Raw genomic sequence first — 21,476 nt, 5'->3', positions numbered from 1 at the left:
TGGGTGAACACTGAATGGAAGTTAAGCAGAAAACCTTCTGGACACTGCCCTGGCTGCATTTCCTCATGACTTCAGATACAGTAGTCAACGTTTTTTATCATTTGACACTTTCAGGTGGCAATAGTGCTATCGCTGTTCTTCTGCTTATTCACCCTGCTTTGCAGGAAGCAGCGTGAAATCTACAGATGAATCAGACATGGGCTCTCACTCCAGACATTTTACCAGGTAGGGGAAATAGATAAGACATTGAAATAAATAAGCTCAGTACAGGGTAGAAAGTGTAAATATAGGTTCACTTTGCCTTCTCCTTAAGTTCTGCGAGGACAAGGACCACACGGGTCTTGCTCACCTCCATCAGGTGCTCACTTAAAAGATGCCTGTTGAATACACAGTGTATGAATGAATTAGTCAGGGTGAGTTCAGACAGGGAGAGAACTCCTGGGTTAAAGGATAGGAAAGGCTTCATAGTGGGGATATCACTTGAACTTGGACGTTGGACACACTGAGACTGGAACCATAGCAAGGATTCTCAGGGAAAGGATCAGCAAATAAAAGTTCTCATTATTCTCCTCTCATTTATCCTTTCCTAAGTATGAAAGCAGCACATGATCTTACCACCATTAGGAAAAAAGATGAAACACTCAAGTGTCTTTTATATAACTAGCCAACTTCCTTACTTATGTGGAATATGAACGTTTTTGAACTAATTCACTATTAAAGTATATTTGGCAAAACTAATACAGTTATGTAAAGTTTAAAAATAAAATAAAATTAAAAAAAAAAGTATAGTGATTTATAATAAGCATTCAAAGAATATTGGAATCCTTTACGATGTGCCAAATTCAATGCTATCTTTAAGAAAATATGAAGTGCCGATAACTGAGGAAGTTACTTTTTTTTTTTTGGCCACACCGAGAGGCAAGTGGAATCTTAGGTTCCCGGTAAGGGGCTGCACTCACACGCCCTACAATGGAGACTTGGAGTTTTAATCACCGGACCACTAGGGAAGTCCCTGAGGAAGTTACCTTTAAAACAGAAAGCAAAAATGCAGTACCTCATCTGTTGACAGAAGTTGATCAGCGTCAGTTAAAAAGCCACAGGTGGTGGTGATGCGTGGAAGATGTTCCCCAGTCAGGATGTCTACCACCCCAGGCAGGCTGAGAGCTGCAGAGACATCCATAGACCTAGACAAGAACACACAGAACAGAGCTACTCAGAGGAGCCCCACAGCCTGCAGGCCATGGGAGAATGTGCCATCAGAGAATAAGATACAAGAGAGGGAAGATATGCCCCAAAACCTTAACATAGTTCTATGCCACACAATCGAGAAAGAATTTCTGGGACAATGACGTTTTTCTATGGAGAGACAAATTGTAGTAAATCCTACACTTCAACCCCATTTCACTTCAAATCTACATTGGACATTGCCAACAAATAGCTTATCCTCTTCAGACAATTACTTTTCACTAACATGACTTATCCCCCAAAAGCAATCTTTATTGTTTGTTGGATAAAAACTTGATCACTTACACAATCTTAGCGTGAGCTCTTGAACTTGTTACAAAAGTCAAGAACAGTTCCCGGTCCACCACAGGCATGTCATCACAGTAGATGGCTTCGCCTGTGGCATGCTTAATACCAGACAGGTGCATGATGGGATGGCCAACTGGGTCTTGAGAAAGCTGCTTTAGGTCTGCCTTCTGTTTAATCGATAACCAATATATCATTTTTATAATCATATTATGCACAACTCTACGTAATTTACATTCAAGCCAGAACACTTATGAAAATAAAAACATCACTATTAATAACACCAGGACAGTAAACTTATTTCAGTCATTCAGTAGGCAAACTGGGATGTGTAGCCATGGTGTTATTTTTCCCCCCACTTATTTTTTTCCCCCACTATTTTGAATATAGACCACAAATATCTTTAACACAGGATCTATTTGTGTAAGTAAATGAATATAAATCTTTCTTCTTGATTATATAAAATTACATCTTTTTACAAACGCTCATGTATATCCTTAACTTTCGTTATCAAAATTATCTGACTCTTGTAGCTAGGCATGTGACGTGTACTATTTGCAGAAAAGCCTAATTATCATGGTTGTAGAAAATATCAAGCGCATTCAATCACAAGTGCTTTTCTTATTTTCTATTTTGAGTGAGGAAGTCTTACCAATGGTAAGACTCATCACTTAGACAATCCTGATAAAGAATGAAGACACAGAAAGCTGCATTTTGAGTAATGATTCATTCATGTTACTATTTCTTAGAGACCCATGGAGTAAAATGTCTTGCCACTGTCTTTATAAATACCTTGTGCTACCATAAATACCTTACATGTGTTTCATTAACCAAAATGAAATTAAGAAATACAACATCTCCTCCAGTATTCCAAATATGAGAGAATTGTTAGCTTTCTTGGTTGCTTATTGGAAGAAGAAGATGGGAGGTATGAAGAAAGAAGAATTAAGAGACATTCCCTAGTGGCTCAGTGGTAAAGAATCCACCTGCATTGCAGGAGACCTAGGTTCGATCCCTGGGTAGGGAAGATGCCCTGGAAAAGAAAAGGGCAATTCACTCCAGGATTCTTGCCTGGGAAATCCCATGGACAGAAGAAGCCTGGAGTGCTACAGTTCATGGGATCAGAAAAGAGTCGGACACAACCGAGCAACTAAACAACAGCTACAAGAGAACAAGTTCAGATACTAGGGGCAAGGCTAAAGTTGCCACAGGTGCTGCTGATGGAACGGTGGGAGGTGGAAATTCCAGGAAAATGGCCAGTCAAGCAGCCACCATCTAAAGGCTACTCTCTGAAAGGAGAAGGCGGCTCTGAGGCCTGGAGTTCTGCCCTGTGATGCAGTGCTGAGCCATCCCATCCACACTTCACTGGATCAGTCTTTCATCCGGCACCAGGGCTGAGGCCAGATGCCCAGAGCCTTTGCTCGAGAAGACTTGGGCCCAAGGTTGGTCAGCCCAGGTGAGGCCCAGAGAGAGCTAAAGGAGCTAAAGGCCTCTCTTGCCCATCCCACCTGCTGCCCTACACTGCTGTTCACGGGGTCAGCTCAAGCCTGGTTGGGGCAGGGACTCTCTCTGAGATGAGGCTCACAGTGATTGCAGCACATGGCAGGAGGGAAGACAGAACAGTCACCAACAGAACACCTACTGGTCAAGACCTTTCCTGGGGGGAAAAGAAGCCATGGAAGCTGTTTCTAAATCAGTATCATTTAAGGCAGGTGGCACTAGTGGTAGACAACCTGCCTGCCAATGCAGGAGACGGAAGGGATGAGGGTTCAGTCCCTGGGCTGGGAAGATCCCCTGGAGAAGGGCATGGCAACCCATTCCAGTATGCTTGCCTGGAGAATCCCTTGGACAGAGGAGTCTGGGGGGCTATAGTCTGTAGGGTCCAAAGAGGCAGACACGACAGAAGCAACTCGCATGCACGCATGGGAAATTTTCTACAAGTACATACTTTCGTATTTGAGTCCCAGAATGTGCAGTTGAGAAAGCTTACACGTTGCATATTGACAATAAATGAGATGTTCGCTACCACCTAGAGTGGTGTGTGTGTGCTCAGTCTTGTCTGACTCTTGGCGACCCCAGGGATGGTAGCCCTCCAAGCTCTTCTGTCCATGGGATTTTCCAGGCAAGAATCCTGGAGTAGGTTGCTATTCCCTTCTCCAGGGGATCTTCCCGACCCAGGGATTGAAACTCACATTTCCTGAGTCTCCTTCAGTGGCAGGTGGATTCTTTACCACTAGTGCCACCTGGGAAGCCCTGGATGCTCTGAACTCGTTCCTATTTCATATAAAATGTACTGTTTTGCAGCAAAATATACGTTTACTGATTAACATTTATTGTTTTAAAGTCCGTATTTGTTTCACTTAAATGTAAACTTCAATTTCGTAGTTACTACAATACAAGGCACAAAAAATTAGTATTAGCTGAGCTTTTGTGTGTGTGTGTGTTCATTCTGACTTTATATAAACTAGAAAGCAGAAGATTATGAATAAAAATAATTTAGAACTTGGCCTAAGTACCATTAACTAAAGGTGGCTGCTAAGCCACTTCAGTCGTGTCCGACTCGTGTGCAACCCCATAGACGGCAGCCCACGAGGCTCCCCCATCCCTGGGATTCTCCAGGCAAGAACACTGGAGTGGGTTGCCATTTCCTTCTCCAATGCATGCAAGTGAAAAGTGAAAGTGAAGACGCTCAGTCGTATCCGACTCTAGTAGGTCACAAATGTAGAGGAAGGGGGAAAATGAGAGAACATTTTACATATTCAGTCAATATGAACATATTATATAAATATGAAATTGATTAAGATGTAACACTTCTTTAAAAGCCAGTTGTAATGACTCTACTAATGAAAGAGTGTGTATTTGATTCCTTGCTTGTGCTTGTTATACAGCTAAAGACACCACGGAGGAAAGAACGCTGTCACCTCTAACAGGTGATCTCTGATTTGGAGAAAAAAAAAATGCTGGTCATCAGTGCTGAAGTTCCTCTAGAAAAGTGGGTATTTGTGTGTGTGAAAACCCAGAAAAAAAACAAAAACAAAATCAAAACATCTGTGTGAGAAATACACTACTTCCAAAACTTGGTCTTGCAATCTATAATAACAAGCTATGTGATGATTATCACTTTTCTCCGAATGATTTTAAAAGCCCATTCATTTGTTGTTTTTCCTGTGGTTGTTGAAGTTTATTCCATGGTCAAGGCAATGTTAAAGTGTTTATAAGCCAAACATTGCAGTAACTGTATTTTACACTGGGGAAAAGGGAAGCTATTTTTGACTTTCAAAATGATCACTTTCAACACTTTCAATGGAGTTTGGTGTATTTGACTTTTGAACATATTGAACCTAAAAACTGAAGAGGTATACATCAACTTCATTGTTCATTACAACATACTGCAAAGTTTTATAACTAAGTCCAACGATAGATCCAATGAACTGAATCTATTGAAAAAGAATCTTTTAAAAGCCTTTTCATGTTCTTCACTTAATAAAACCTTCAAGGTAAAGTTTCTTGCTAATTATTTCAAGGAAAAGCACAGTGATCTTATCCAGTTGACCAAAAGGATGACTTCAGGTGATACTCTTACGACATTGTAGCTGAAAATTCCATTTGAAGGTTATGAGAAATTCTGTTCTAAAAGCGTTCATTAGGAGAGCCTGAAATTAACTCTTAGAACTCATGCTTGATTCAGCTCTAAAACTCTAATTCACAGAGAAAACACTTAGAGAAGGGAGATTGGGAGAACAAAGGATCACCACATTCAAACAAAATAACCCAGCAGCTCGTTCAAAAAGCATTACTGCATTTTCATCAGCCTCCAAGGGCTCTGTGAATAAAATCAAAGCAGCCCACAGCCCTGATACAGGGCCAAGGGCAAGGGCAAGGGCATGTGGAAGACTAGGCAGCTTGTTCATATCAGTGGTACAAAGCCACAGAACAAAAACATTTGAACTCTTCAAGTTCAAAACAGACATTTAAAAAAATAACCATTGCTAGCTTAATTATTAATCACAATCCTTCACTGATTTTGAAGTTCTAATCAACACTAAGTAGGCTGTAGTTTCACCAGAAGGGGAGTTCAGGCTAAAAAGTCATGAGAATCACTGAGAGGTAAGTGGGATGTCCACGTAAAGAAGCTTTAGCCTGGGTCTTTTGAATTTAAAAAAAAAAGAAAAAGAAAATCACTAACCTGGTACTTTAATGTACTCCAGTAATGTCTGGAATGAAGATCTTCTAAAGCACTCTCATACTTGCTTGCAAGGCTAGGATAGTGAACAGGGTCCTGAAAAGTAGAACCATTGTAGATATTTAAAATATGCCAGAATGGTGTTGGGAGAGAGGCTAGCATGGTTCTTAGCTCTGCTGTGAAGTTTAACCTTTTTTAAGCACTTGCTTAATTCAGAATCCTGGAAGTACAAGCAGGGTTCTCCCTGACCTCCAGGACACACCTCTGGAAGATCCATTCATAGGACAATGTTTTATGAAGAGCTAAGTGAGTACAGTAGATTACTGACTCCCAATATCTTTATGTTTCTTAGGATTCTTTCACATGCCTTCCTAAACGATTTGAGGACTTACAAACCAATAAAACAGGAAGGTAGAAGCTAAGTAAATAGTTGGAAAGGAAGAGAGGATTTAAACCAGGAAAAGGTCAGAGCAAAGGTGCACCATTGCTAACAAGTATCAAACTCTGTTCTGTATCCCCTGGGCAACCAGGAAGGAGGGAAGATGCTGGGGCTGCCTCTCTGCCACAGTCTCCCACAGGAAGCATTCTAGGGCCCTAGGAGGAACACTTCCTAGAGTTGAGTAAACCTGGGTCATTTCATCCTTTCACAAGATTTTAAACAGTGCACCTAATGGTTCTTTTTTCTTTTATTTTTTAAATTAATTTTTTGGGAGTATACTTCTTTATAATGTTGTGTTAGTTTCTATTGTACAGCAAAGTGAATCATCCATACATATTCAGAAATCTCGTCTTTTTTGGTTTTCCTTCCCTTACAGGTCATCACAGAGCACTGAGTAGAGTTTTCTATGCTATACAGTAGGTTCTCATTAGTTATCCATTTTATACATAGTATTGTGTATATGTCAATCCCAATCTCCCAATTCATCCCATTTTCCCTTCCCCTCTTTGTACCCATAAGTTTGTGTATCTCCATTTCTGTTTTGCAAGTAAGTTCATCTGTACCACCTAATGGCTATTTTTTACAATATAAATTTTTTAAGAGAAAATTAAAGCCAACAAAGCCTATTCTTTTGAATAGTAGAGCAATATTAACAGAGGAAATTGAATTGAAGGTAAAAGACTATAAGATGGAAGTTGTAATTTATATCATTGGATTCATTCAATAAATTATATTGCTTTACTATTAATTGAAGGAGTTGGCTTTATTTTCTCTCTTTGGATAACCTGGTGACAATAAGTCACTTATATATGATTTCAAGCTTCTATTCTGAAAACTTTGATACGACTGTTCTGGTTTTTTGTTCTACTCATGTATAATGAGAAGATACCTACAGAAGCAATGATAAGAGAGAACTCCATGTCTCTAATTTAAAGTGATCATACTCTTTTATGATCACACATACTTATTTTTTTATCATACATACTAATTTCTATACCACATGAGGATTGTTCATGGCTTCTGATCTAGTTTGGTCTTGCCACCAGACCAAACTAGATCAGAAGCCATGAACAATGCTAATAATTTCAAGGAAAAGCACAGTGATCTTATCTTTCATTAAACTGTCACTCTTTGTCTTACCTGTTAGCTGGGCTTGTTTAGGATTAATGTGATCAACATGGTTCAAGTTCCCTTTGGGTACAGTAAATTTATTCTGAGATAAATATTTTTTTGTTGTGTCCTTCCTAGTCAACAGTCTTGTGAACTTTAATTGTTTGTCATAAGGGAGACCAGGTGCAAGAATGCCCGGATGATTACGACTATGATTATTAGGCAGTCTTCACCATGGTTCTCTGAAGTATTAGGGACCATAGGAAGCCTTTTCCTATGATAATCCATTTCTCAGTAACCTTATGGAGAGGCTTCCATCACCATCTTACAAGTGAGAGAAACAAAGTTGAACCCAGAGAAGAAAGCCAAACATACAAAGGTAAACCTCAGCAAGTGGAAGAAACGCTTTTCTGAGGGAAAATATGTTCAAACCAGTAACAAGTTCTCTGAACACCATCGAGACACACAACAGGTCAGAAAAATAAGTGAGTGGTGCTAAATCAGATCCCACACAACTCTGTGCTTGACTTGCAATTTTTCCCCAAGCACACACCCCATCAACAGATGGCCTGCCATATGCCCTGCAAGCCCGTGAGTTTCTGATGTGGGTTGTCTTTTCTACTCTATTCGATAGCTTTTTGGCAGGAGTTGCTGCCTTTCCTGCTTTGGGCATTCTCAGAGGCCCCCAGGCCTGGGAAAGTGAACATGTGGTCAGTTCCACTTACCATCCCCTTCAAAATCTGTGACACTTCCAGGTAGAACTTGAACAGGAAGCTGACGATGAGGGTCCTCTTGAACTCCACCCTCCCACCTGGGGCTGAGCCTGGGAGGGAGACTTCGTCCAGAATCAGCCTGCAAGCTGCATCCAGCATCTCTTCATCCCAGGGCCTGTGAGGTTCAAAAGAGGATTCCTAGCCCAACAGGACTCACTACCCCACAAGCTCAGCTAACAGGTAAGACAAAGAGTGACAATTTAATGGAAAAAAAAAAAACAGTACAAGCTCCAGAGTCAGGCAATCCAAGTTCAAATCACAGTCCACCATTCTCAGGGTGTCTGACCTGGGCACACCACTTCATCACCTGTAAAAGGGCAATCATGGTAGAATTTACCTCCTGGAATGGTCATGAGAAAGAAATGACAACTTGTGTTAAGTCCTCAACCCAGGAGTAACTGCCCTTTATATCACTAGAATGTTGACTGCATGCTAGGTTGTTTTAATTCTGTTTTCTGGGGCTTACTGATGGCTCAGTCTGTAGAAAGTCTGCCTGCAATGCAGAAGACTTGGGTTCGATGCCTCGGTTGGGAAGATCCCCTAGAGACAGGAATGGCAACTTACTCCAGTATCCTTGCCTGGAGAATTCAATCAACATAGAAGCCTATACACTCCGTGGAGTCACAAAGAGTCAGACATGACTGAGTGACTAACACTTACTTACTTAGGCACCTTACATGTATTGATTCTGGGAGACATGTATTCATATATATGTATTTATATCTGGAGAGAGTGAAGGACTGGACAGGGAAGCCTGGTGTGCTGCAGTCCATGGGGTCCTAGAGTCAGAGGTACTGAACAAGAACAACGTATTCACCCACTTAATCCTCTCAAATGCCCTATGAGGCATGAGATATGATTATTCCCCTTTGATAGATAAGGAAACTGTGGTACTGTAAGATTAAGTAAGCTGACTGAGATCACATAATTTATAGGAGTTGAAATGAGATTCTAACCCAGGCAGTGTGGCTTGACCAAGATCATGGTTTTAATCATTAGTTTATTACTTCTGAAATGGTAATCAATACCTAGTGAAGGCTTAAGAAATAATGGCTATATCTATAGTCAAGTTATTACCTGTAGAAATAAACAGCCAGGTATGCAATACACTTAGCAAGTTATTGAAAAACAAACTCCCATAATGAATCTTTCATAATGATAAATTATTCTCTCACAATAAAGAATGCAGATTTACTCATTTTGTTTACTGTGTCTCTATATCAATACTATTGGGAGATGGGTACACACACACACACACACACACACACACACACACTATATGGTGCCCACTTCAGGATTCACTAAGACACATGGAAATAATCATGAAATCTTGTTAGAATTCCAAGTCATTAAACAGAAAGGCGGTAAATATTTTTCTTCTTGTAATTACATGTCACCATAGAAAGAGCCACTTGGTTCCCTGGAATCTCAGGACGTGATTCCATACCTTCCAATGAGTTTCTGGCAGGAATTCTTTGCGAGGATGGTGGTTGGACCAACGCCTCCGTATGCAATGGATAACTCTCTGATGATGCCATCTCCTTTTCCAAAACACACTCTCATTCCCGCATTAACTATTGCGAGCGCATTCTGCTGCCGCTGGGCTTGTCGGAAGGCTGACACGAACTCCCACTAAAAGCAAAAGTGATGGAGAACATAGGCAAAACACTCTCCGACATACATCACAGCAGGATCCTCTATGACCCACCTCCCAGAATATTGGAAATAAAGGCAAAAATAAACAAATGGGACCTAATTAAACTTAAAAGCTTCTGCACAACAAAGGAAACTATAAGCAAGGTGAAAAGACAGCCTTCAGAATGGGAGAAAATAGTAGCAAATGAAGCAGCTGACAAACAACTAATCTCAAAAATATACAAGCAACTCCTACACCTCAATTCCAGAAAAATAAATGACCCAATCAAAAAATGGGCCAAAGAACTAAATAGACATTTCTCCAAAAAAGACATACAGATGGCTAACAAACACATGAAAAGATGCTCAACATCACTCATTATCAGAGAAATGCAAATCAAAACCACTATGAGGTATCATTTCACGCCAGTCAGAATGGCTGCGATCCAAAAGTCTATAAGCAATAAATGCTGGAGAGGGTGTGGAGAAAAGGGAACCCTCTTACACTGTTGGTGGGAATGCAAACTAGCACAGCCACTACGGAGAACAGTGTGGAGATTCCTTAAAAAACTGGAAATAGAACAGCCTTATGATCCAGCAATCCCACTGCTGGGTATACACACTGAGGAAACCAGAAGGGAAAGAGACACGTGTACCCCAGTGTTCATCGCAGCACTGTTTATAATAGCCAGGACATGGAAGCAACCTAGATGTCCATCAGCACATGAATGGATAAGAAAGCTGTAGTTCATATACACAATGGAGTATTACTCAGCCATTAAAAAGAATACATTTGAATCAGTTCTAATGAGGTGGATGAAACTGGAGCCTATTATACAGAGTGAAGTAAGCAGTATACTAACACATATATATGGAATTTAGAAAGATGGTAACAATAACCCTGTATATGAGACAGCAAAAGAGACACTGATGTATAGAACAGTCTTTTGGACTCTGTGGGAGAGGGAGAGGGTGGGCTGATTTGGGAGAATAGCATTGAAATATGTATAATATCTTATATGAAACGAGTTGCCGGTCCAGGTTCGATGCATGATACTGGATGCTTGGGGCTGGTGCACTGGGACGATCCAGAGGGATGGTATGGGGAGGGAGGAGGGAGGAGGGTTCAGGATGGGGAACACATGTACACCTGTGGCGGATTCATTTTGATATATGGCAAAACCAATACAATATTGTAAAGTCAAATAAAATAAAATTAAAAAAAAAGCAAAAGTGAAGTGGCACTGGTAGAAACACACTGAGCGACAACTATGCACTAGGCAGCTTGAATGCATTGCCTCACCGGATGCTCGCCACACTCTCTTGAGCTGAACCGTGTCCCCTCAAAAGTGACATCTTGAAGTCTTAGTTCCCAGTAGTTCCTCAGGATGTGACTGTATTAGGAGTTAGGGTCTTTAAAGAGGCAATTAAGTTAAAAATGAGATAAATGAGGTGTCGTCATAAGAAGAGGAAATTTGGACATAGACACAGAGGGAAAGCCATGTGGAGACACAGAGAGAAGATAGTTATCTGCTTGCCAAGGAGAGAAGCTTCAGAGAAAATCAACACTGCCAACACCTTGATATCAGACTTCTGGCCTCCAGAAGGAAGAGTGTAGTTATGCCACTGAGGCTGTGGTTCTTTGCAGCCTTAGCCAGCAAAATCATACACTTTCCAAGGCAGGCTCAATCATTCCCATTTACAGATGAGAATCCAAGGCTCAGACTGATTCAGTAGGTCTGAACTAGGATTCACTCTTGAGTCTGACTCCAAAGCCCTTCTTCCTACCACTAAGTTCTATTGTAAATTCATAGCTTCCTCAAAACCTCAAGGTATAAGTAGAGGTATAGTTTCCAGTCTTACTTGTGACAAAGCCTCCCAGTACAAAGAATTTTTAAAAATCTGTAGGAAGGTAACTTTAGAGCTTGGTTTCAGCGAGGGGAGGCAGGGAGGGAGAGAGAGAGAAGGATGGAGAGAGAAGCAGAGTCGAAGGTCTCCTGATTCTAGGAATGATGGAGAGTACTTAATACAAGTGAAAAATATTCGCAGATCCTCATATTCTCCACTACCCCACTCAACACCTTTTTTAAAACTCTCTTATATGTTGGAATTAACAAGCTGTATGCTCAAAGGTAAAATGAAGAAATTGAAAGGACAGTCTCACCTTCCTTGAATAGGGGATGTTTACCGAGATCAAGATTTCTTCAGGCTTAAGATCGGCACTTGGGCACTTTCTGAGAAACTGCTCATTTAAAGGAATCTGTCGTTTTCCTTCTGTGGAAAGAAAGAACACTTTCCTTGGCATCTGTTCTTTATTAAACAAATCCCCAAAATTTGGGAAATAATTCTACCAAATACAGGAAACTGATCGGGAAAAGAAGTGCTCTTCCTGTTTAAAAAAATCTTTCACCACGTAATAGCGTCTTGCAGTGCTTCATCCCATCTAGGGTCCATCTTTTTTATTTTTATTTTGCCTTTTTTCTTGATTAAAATAAAAATATCTAGGTGAGTAGCCCAGAGGTCAGGCAGAGAAGGACCTTAGGAAGCACTTGCTGAACAATACGATTCATTCTGAGATTTGTGAGAAGAAAGAAGATATTAATATCTTTTGATATTCTAATCAAGTCATTCAACAAACATTTATTGTGTATACTCAAGAACTCAGTACAATAGTGAATAAATTGCCTTTAATGACTTTTTATACTAGGGAGATGTCGTCTTAATTGTTTCTATCTTTTCTCAGCACCTAAAGAGTTTCTGTTCTTTAATCAATATATCAGAGGGAGGAACTATTTAAAGTGATAATGAAATAGGACTTTGGGATAAAAACTAAGACTCTTTTAATGTTTATATTTATATCAAAAAACCTAATTCTCCATGAATGATTTTTTAAAGGATGTTACTTAAATTGATAACTGAACATACATCTTTTTTAGAACTTTATTTTTTAATGGGTGGAAAATTTTGTTTTGGTTTCTGCCGTACAACAACATGGATCAGTCATAATTATATACATATCCCTTCCTCCTGAGCCTCCCTCCCCTCCCCCAATCCTACCCCTCTAGGTCATCGCAGAGCACCAGGCTGGTCTCCCTGTGTTATTTAGCAACTTCCCACTAACTGTTTTACACATGATAGTGTATATATGTCCCCTGACAGATGAATGGATAAAGAAGTTGTGGTACATCTATATAACGGAATATTACTCAGCCATAAAAAGGAACAAACTTGAGTCAACTGTAGTGAGGTAAAAAGTAAGTCAGAAAGAGAAAAACAAGTTTCATATATTAATGCATTTATGTGGAATTGAGAAATATGGACTGATGAACCTAGTACAGAATATACAACTTCTTCATTAAGACAATTTTGTGGTTTAGATGCTCTGAAGAGTTGGCATTGAACGATGCAGGTAAGAGAAAGTTAGTATATATTTTTAAATAAAAAAATACAGATTTATAGAGGACCAATTGAATCTTTCTAATAATTTTTGACTAAATTGAAATAAAAGAAATAAATGAAAAAATCTTAGGCTTGGTTTTCAAAAACAAAACTCAAAAAAGTATAGGATGAAGCTCAACCACTGTTCAATAGAAAAAGACTTGCAGGCTTCCATCAATGACAGCTCAAGTATGAGCCTAGAGGTCTCTTCACTCTTCAGATTACAGCAGGACAATCACCAACACTGGTCAGGCAGCCAGCATAGGAAAATATCTACCAGAAGTCTTCCAAAGGAAGGAGATGAAGATGCTAGGTGCATGCACAATTAGGACCAGACTGACTAACTTTCCAAGCATCTGAAAAGGGAGGTGGAATTATTAATATTAGAAAGAATGCTAATTGTCAAATCTGGACTTCCTATAACCCTGGAGAGGCAAAAGGAGAGGAGGAACAGGGTTTAATAAGCCCCAGGAAGGAGGTGTCACTTACCTTTTGACAGCAGGTTGAGGGTACAGTTGCCCACAGCCAGGAGAGGGTTCAGATCTGAATCTGGATGCCTGCTCACTATGTGGCCCCCTAAAGACTTTTAAAAGAATGGGTTATTTTCACTCCAGTTGTGAAATTATAAAGACACAAGTGGTAAAATAAGAATCAAGCTTATTACAAGAATCAAAGCTTTGGAAAACTATTCTTTTTGTCTGTTCTCAAAGAATAAATATGTCACGATTTGATGGGAATGGTCATTCAAGGGGCACACAGTAGCTATTACTGTCATCAAATACATACAGCCGTATTCCTGATCTGGGGCCCAGCCAGAGTTTCCAAATGTTTCAGGAGAGCGTGGTACATCTGTGTCTTCTCCTCAGGGAGTTTCCGGGTCACATTAGCCAGGAAGTCTTTCACCTCAGCCAGGCTGACAGCGGCACCTAAGGTCAGCCCTGAAATGAAATCATTTGCAGAGAACACAGTGTGATCACTGCTGACCTGGAAATGCCCATTAGATGTTAGACTGCAGATATGGGATCTTTATGCTGGATACATGTTGCCCTGCTATTGGTGGTCATGGTGGTGATGGCAGGAATAGTGCTTGGGAATGGAGGTGGGCTTCCCAAGCGGTGCAGTGGTAAAGAATCCATCTGCCAATGCAGGAGATGCTAGTTTGATCCCTGGGTTGGGAAGATTCCTTGGAGGAGGAAATGGCAACCTATTCCAGTATTCTTGCCCAGAAAATCCCATGGATAGAGGAGCCTGGTGGGCTACAGTCTGACAGGTCGCAAACAGTGGGATACCACTGATCCACTGAACACACACAGAGGAGGAGTTAACAGTGGTTGTAATGGTGGTGGTGAAGGAGGTGATGGTGTTGGCGACAGTGGGGGTGATAGTGCTGCGGGTGATAGAGGCTCAATTTTCTGAATACTCACTGTGTCAAGCACTATGCTGAATACTTTCCAGAATCTTCTTGAATTCTAACACAGCTTTGAAATAGTAATAGCCCCATACAAACTGAGGTTCAGTTAAGTATCTTGACTAAGGTCTTTCAGTTAAATTATGACATAGTCAGGACCTGGACTCCAGAGGCAGACTTCAAACTCACATTTCATTGCCTCTCATCATTGTCATTACATCAGTTTCCTTTATTGAAATGGAAAAGCCAGTTTGGAAGCTGCATAATACATAAACTTGCTTTGGTTCTCTACTGTGCCTCTGGAGAGCAAAGACTCTCATCTTTATTGTTTATCCAGCACTTGGCATGGTACCCTTCACTGAATAATTGTTACAGTTCCCTGAATGGCAGACATAAAAGTTCTTCAGTGAAAATCTAACTATTCAGACAGGATCTCCTCTAATCATAGAGGATTCTTCCCTGAGCCTCCTCCAGGATGTGATCACCTTACAAGGGAATCTCTCTGTATATTATAATTATGAATGATTTCTTCTGCGTGTCTACTAAGCAAAGCAAATAAACTGATTAATGCAGTTTAACTAAGAAAGTAGGGACCCTGAGGACTCACCGTTATCTGTATAGTTTACAACACTCAGTTCTTCAATTCTATCGGGAGAAATTATAACTGGGTGAAAGATGCCTTTAAATTTCATGTCAGGGCCTGAGGATTAGAAAAAAAAATAAGCAAACTAGGATGAAGGGGGGCCTAACTGCCTTTTAGTTTTTGAAATTGTGATTAAAACTGATGTCCTTAGAACATACAAAAATGACATATCTTTCTATAGCTCTGTTCATTGCTAAATCACACACACAGAAAAAGGACAGACAGAATTTCACTAAACTTGTGGAGCCGTCTGGACTTGTCAGCGTGAAAACTTGGCTGACACATCCAAGTCCTCTTGGGGCATATTCAGAATTCTCCTTGGGAAGAGTTCTGGGAGACTCCTCCAAGAAGCAGGTAGTCAAACTGAGTTTACAATGGACACAACAGAAAGAGTCTGTCACTGCAATTTAAGAAAACCTACTATATCCATTGAGACACCACTAAGAGAGGAAACAGAGTAATTGCAAACCCCAGCCCCAGATCAGACTGCACATGGAAAGACAGGACAGCTGTGCTGACTTGTTACAGAGCAGGACTCTGGGGTTCAGCTCCGTGTACTGCTCCAGTTAGAGCGACAGGAACTCACTTATGTAATGCAAGCTGTCAAAGTCTCTTGAGCAATCCTCAAGGGAAGTCAAGCACAGATGATTTAAAATGTTATTTCAGACTGCTTTTCCCGAGAACATGCATATATGAGGTTTTACTCCCTGAAGCCCTTTTCCTCAGTTTTCTTCTAGGAAGTCCCTGGTTTCTACGTACCCACAGAGGTGTTCCCCACGACAACAGGGGCCTGGGGATACTTGACTTTGGCTTCTAGAAGTTCCTTCAGGGTCACTGGGGAAATCCACGTCATTCTATCACTAACAAAAATTCTGGTCTTTTGTGTTTTTTTCTCAGCCATTGTCTATTGAAAAAGCAAGAAAGATTCAAGATCATCTCATGATAACATTTCCACCTGCTTCTGCTGTCTTTATAGGAACAAGGAAAGGAAAGAGAGATCTCTTTAAAAAATAAAATAACAGTGACCTAAAAGTAGTGTTTACTAGAAATCAGAGTATGGGACAAAAATGTGACAATATTGTACTCCTTCTGGAGACTATATCTCCTGTTGGTTCTTTTATATCTTAAAAGAATCTATTTCAAAGTTTAAAAATACTTTGCATGTTTCATTTCATCAAAACACTTGATGGAAGAACAAAACTCAGCAAAACTGGAAGAAGAAAACATGTCTAAACCTCCAGATGCTGTGATGTCATTTTAGGGCATTTTGTAATAGATACTATCTGCTGATTATTACAATCAAGTGTTCCTCCCTCGATCCCACACTCTTTAGACTGGACTGAGAATGGCAGAGGGATATTACCTGTTTGCCAATCAACTTTCAAGAGGATCCATAGCAAATATCCTTCTTCACATTTCACCATGAAGTCCTCTGGCATGAGTTCAACTTTGCCTTACTTACCATTAGCTCAGGAGGAAATATCAGCTCTTGAGTTGGATCCAATGGCAGAAACTCCTCTTCTGAGAAGAGTTTCAGGCTTGTCTTAAAAAGAGAAAGTACCAGAAGTTATTGTCATCAGGCAGCTCTCCCTATTTTAAATCCTTTGTGGAATGAGGTCAGATGAAGATAGACACAGAACAGACAGACAGAAAAGCCCACTGACCAACCATGGTACCCGGGCTCTAAGCCAAGGGCTCTCACACAGACCAGGTTGCTAGCGACTGAGTGCAGCTGCCGGTGGGCCCCCAGCCCTGCACCTGCTCCTTGGGGTCTGGGGGAAGCAGAGGAGGCAGCAGGCCAGACACAACTGAGAACCAGAACCTTCCCCTGAACGTCCCGCCACCTCTCTTAGCGCTCCCTGCCCTTCCCTTTTCCCTAACATCTCCACTAGAGAAAAGACTTGAAGCACATTTTTTTTTAAACTGAGAGACACTAAGAGATCAATGTGTTTTCCCTCCTACAGATAGTGGTAAGTGACTGAGAGTAACGTCTGGAGTGAGGGATGAAGTTGTTAAGATGGATGATGGAGTGTGAATTGGGGGAGAGGACGTGCTGACACACCCCAAAAGCTTGCACAGCCATTTTTCTTCCTAAAAGTAAGCTGGTCTCTACTGATGTCCTGGGAAAATCTTAAAAATGTACGTTTCACTGACCTCGTTTCCTTCCTCAAATTCTGGTAATCCATTTATTCCTTGATCCAAACAGCAAACCCCATTTTCTTTACTTTGACAGCAGCCAGAAGTCTAGTGGGTGAGAAAAACAAATAACCAAGAATTTATTGTTGATTCTACTAAATATTTTTTCAGCTTTATTGAGCTATAATTAACAAATAAAATTATATCTATTTAAAGTGTACAATGTGACTATTTGACATTACATTATAAGTATACTTTGTTAAATGAGAATCACAACCAGGTTAATTAACACATCCATCACCTCACATAGCTAAAATTTGTGTGTGTGTGTATCTGTCTATTTTCTTCACAACTTTCAGGTACACAACACAGTATTTTTACTATAGCCACCATGCTGTAAAGATCTTATAACAAAACCTGGCACGTAACAACCATGGTTGATTTAATATTTTATTAACAACAAATAATTTATTATTAACAACTTATCAATAACTTGGTATTCATAGTTTATTTGTTGGTAAAATATTTTATCAATAATAACAAGTATTATTACTATCATTCTGTTCTTATGATGCACTATTTCATCATTTAAATTCCAAAAGCTAATCTTATGTGCCTCATCTCAATGTTGTTTATTCATCTGTTCATTCAACAAGCGTTGAAGTGCCTACTCAACTGACACATTGGGGAAGCACCAAGCAGACCACCTCCTGGTGAAAAGACGAAAGAGTAAATGGGCAATTACACCACCATATGACAAGGCTGCTGTAGGGTGTGCTCAGAGGGCTACAGGAGCACCAGGATGGGGCACCTGACCCAGACAAACAGGTCAGGAGAGACCCCTCAGAACAAGGAACAGTGACCAATGACCAGTGACCAATGGCCAATGTCTAAGTGCTCAGGTGCTTATCGTGTGGTTACCAGGGCAAGTTCAATGAACCAGGGTAGGCGCCCTGCCCAACATCAAGTAACAAACAGCAGTTACAGACCTTGAGATAAGAAGTCCTCCTGCATTAGTAACAATGGGCTATTCTTCCAATCACATCTGCTGCTGCTGCTGCTGCTACTAAGTCATTTCTGTCATGTCCGACTCTGTGCGACCCCATAGACGGCAGCCCACCAGGCTCCCCCGTCCCTGGGATTCTCCAGGCAAGAACGCTGGAGTGGGTTGCCATTTCCTTCTCCAATCACATCTGCTACCCGCTACCATTTTTTTTAACCAGGGAAAAAATATACTCAATAATGAGTTCCTTTCTACTCACTTTACAGAAAGTCTTGCACGCATTGATTATGGGCCTGTATCCAGTGCAACGACACAGGTTACCTGAAGGGGAAAAACCCAGCAATGTTAATCAAGGAATCTGGAGACAGGCACAGTTGGCCAAGAGATTGATGGAAATAAGGACCCCACCCAAGAAAGAAGTGCTGTTTGACATTTTGGTCCACCAAATTCACAAAGTCAAATTTTTTATTTTTGTCAACAACTTGGGATATTTGGCTGATAGTCCTGTGGCAGGGTCTAACAATTCAAATATTTGTATTTTCTCTCTGCAGTTATTATATGCTCTGGTTGTGATAGCTGTTCAAAGAACACAATGATTTCAAGCCAAAAACTCTTGGTCTACAGCAATATTTGGGAGTTAATTTTCACATCCCAAATGGTCATCAACAGATAATTAGATTAAGAACATGTGGTGTTAAAAAGAAGATGTGGGGTGTGTGTGTGTGTGTTGGAATATTACTGAGTCATAAAAAGAATGAAACACTGCCATTTGTAGCAATGTGGATGGACCCAGAGAATAATATGCTTAGTGAAATAAATCAAAGACAAATACTATACAATATAACTTATATGTGGAACAATAGAAAAGAATACAAAGGAATGTATCTACAAAGCAGAGACAGACTCATGGACATAGAAAACAAACGTGATTACAATAGGGAGAGGGAAGTGGGAGGGATAAATGACAAGTATGGGATTAACAAAGACAAACAATAATATATAAAATACAGAAGCAATAAAGACTTACAGTATAACATAAGGAATTTTATCCATTTTCTTATAATAACCTATGAGAGAATATAGTCTGCAAAAATACTCAATCACTATGCTGTACACCCGAAACTAACACAATATTGTAAATCGACTGTATTTCAATTAAAAATTTTGGTTTTCAATATCAGTAAAAGACAATGTAAAAAAACTAAATTTTGATATTAAAAAAGAGAGAGAGAGCTAAGCTTCAGTTGCTAGACAGGTCAAAGGTATTGTATAGAAGCAAAGGCAATTTTTAAGCTTTAGAAGCAACGGGTACACAATTTATTTACAATAAAACATTAGGCCAGCATTTCTCTACTGTGGTCCATTTCCCATGTTCTCCTCCAACCCCTAAATCTGGCATCCATTCAAAAAACAAAGCCACTGAAGCAACCTCTCTGGGGCTGGATGCCAGGAATCTTCATTCTTAACAAATTCCCGTGTAAGTCTCAAGCATCCTAAAACTTGAGAACCTCTTGTCACTTGTTTACACCATAAATGGCCATGAGATCAAATGCATAATAAGACCTAATAAGGCCAAAGACCAAAGGACAAATAAGTCCAGTTTGTGTCTTATGCACCATCTCCCCCTTTTACTTCTGTTTAGTCCTGTCTTCCTGGAACACTTCAGCAGAGGAATTGAGCACATGAGCTTTAGGCCCCTGTAATACAGCAATGAAATAAAGTCCCTGGGAGATGGGAGACAAAGAGCCATGGAGGATATCACCTGAAATAGCATTTGGAAGGCTCTTCGTCTTTATAATTGTTCAGTCAGTTCAGTTGTTCAGTCGTGTCTGACTCTTTAAGACCCCATGGACTGCAGTACACCAGGTTTCCCTGAATTGTTCAGAAGCTTGATAAAGAAGACTCCTCCAAGACCCAGCACCAGCTCCACACACACACACTGAGTTCCTGAATTTGATAAACTAGCTCCAGATAAAGGCAGTTCTTTGAAATAAGTATCACCAGAAGATGACAGTCTCTTTGATTTCATGTTGCATTCATTAGGAGCCCTCTGATAATACTGTCCTGAGAGTACCCACCCCAGTAGGAGAGAACTGGAGATAACTGAATTCCTTGGAGGGTAAATGAATAAACTGGTGTTGTAATTATTATAAAATAAGCAAACAATAAGCAAGGAGGAGACCCTTATAGATTAAGAGACTTGAGAAATGTGTCAGCCAAGTGCAGTATGTGGGTCTTGTCTGAAACCTGATTGGAACAAACAAACTCCTCCACTTATAGGTGGTATAATTTTTAGTAAATTATTCTCTAAACCTCAGTTTCTCCATCTATGAAATGGGAGATAATAATAGTGCCTACCTTATAAAGTTATGATAAAGAGTAAATGAAGTTCTGTTTATACAGCATTTAATGCAGTGTGTGGCACTTGGTAAGTGTTTAATAGCTATTATCAGCATCATCATTTAGAAACTAGAAATTAAAGCACACACACATATAACCTACCACCAAGAGCATCATTTAGCTGACTCAGGGTGGGCTCCGGATGGTTCCTCAGCAGCGTGTACATGGACATCACCATCCCGGGGGTGCAGAAGCCACACTGTGTGCCATGACACTTGGCAATCCTCTCCTGCAAGCACAGAAACATTAAAATGTAGAATCCTGGGCCCGACCCCGGACCTACTGAATCAGAACCTGCATTCAAACAAGATCCCTGGGTGGTTCACAGGCACATTAAAGTTGGAGAAGAGGCCCCAGAAAATCCTTCTCAGCCTTGGTATGTCTCCCTTTCTTGGACTGGGGTAGCCATGATGACTGATCCTCACCAGCTTTTGAAGCTTCATTTAAAAGTTCTCAGCCTTCAGAACTGCAGAGGAAAGCTTTAAAATCTCCAAGGTCCTAGCAGCACCCCAAACTATCTGACAGAATCTCTGGGGGTGGGTCAATGACATATTTTTAAAAGGTTCCTGAGTATTTCAACCTGTAGTCCAGAAGGGGAATTTCTGAGACCAAGGAAGTCCTTCAGATAAATGAACTCAATTATCTTCAAGTTGAAAAAACTTCAAGCATTTCCTGAGTGCCTTTATCTGCCCAGTAAAGCCCTAACTGGAGAAGGAATGGCAACCCACTCCAGTACTCTTGCCGGGATAATCCCATGGAGAGAGAAGCCTGGCAGGCT

The 21,476-nt window shown here is 40.5% G+C and overlaps 1 protein-coding gene across 5 annotated transcripts in view; it reads right to left on the bottom strand.

The window, feature by feature from the left end:
* AOX1 (aldehyde oxidase 1) overlaps positions 1 to 21,476 on the bottom strand; it is a 69,938-nt gene that overhangs the window by 35,754 nt on the left and 12,708 nt on the right. For all 5 annotated transcript variants that reach the window (XM_045164413.1, XM_045164410.1, XM_045164408.1 and 2 more), the window contains 14 exons: positions 20,801 to 20,927; positions 18,558 to 18,619; positions 17,314 to 17,403; positions 16,622 to 16,702; positions 15,919 to 16,063; positions 15,124 to 15,216; positions 13,895 to 14,046; positions 13,598 to 13,691; positions 11,835 to 11,944; positions 9,483 to 9,667; positions 7,988 to 8,150; positions 5,717 to 5,809; positions 1,531 to 1,700; positions 1,055 to 1,184 (listed from right to left, as the gene is read on the bottom strand). In XM_045164413.1, the coding sequence (XP_045020348.1) occupies positions 1,055 to 1,184; positions 1,531 to 1,700; positions 5,717 to 5,809; positions 7,988 to 8,150; positions 9,483 to 9,667; positions 11,835 to 11,944; positions 13,598 to 13,691; positions 13,895 to 14,046; positions 15,124 to 15,216; positions 15,919 to 16,063; positions 16,622 to 16,702; positions 17,314 to 17,403; positions 18,558 to 18,619; positions 20,801 to 20,927 (1,695 nt within the window). The remainder of the gene's footprint in view (positions 1 to 1,054; positions 1,185 to 1,530; positions 1,701 to 5,716; positions 5,810 to 7,987; positions 8,151 to 9,482; positions 9,668 to 11,834; positions 11,945 to 13,597; positions 13,692 to 13,894; positions 14,047 to 15,123; positions 15,217 to 15,918; positions 16,064 to 16,621; positions 16,703 to 17,313; positions 17,404 to 18,557; positions 18,620 to 20,800; positions 20,928 to 21,476) is intronic.

This window comes from Bubalus bubalis, chromosome 2 (assembly GCF_019923935.1).
Source record: "Bubalus bubalis isolate 160015118507 breed Murrah chromosome 2, NDDB_SH_1, whole genome shotgun sequence".
Taxonomy (NCBI): Eukaryota; Metazoa; Chordata; class Mammalia; order Artiodactyla; family Bovidae; genus Bubalus; species Bubalus bubalis.
This window is presented reverse-complemented; position numbering and strand designations above follow the sequence as displayed.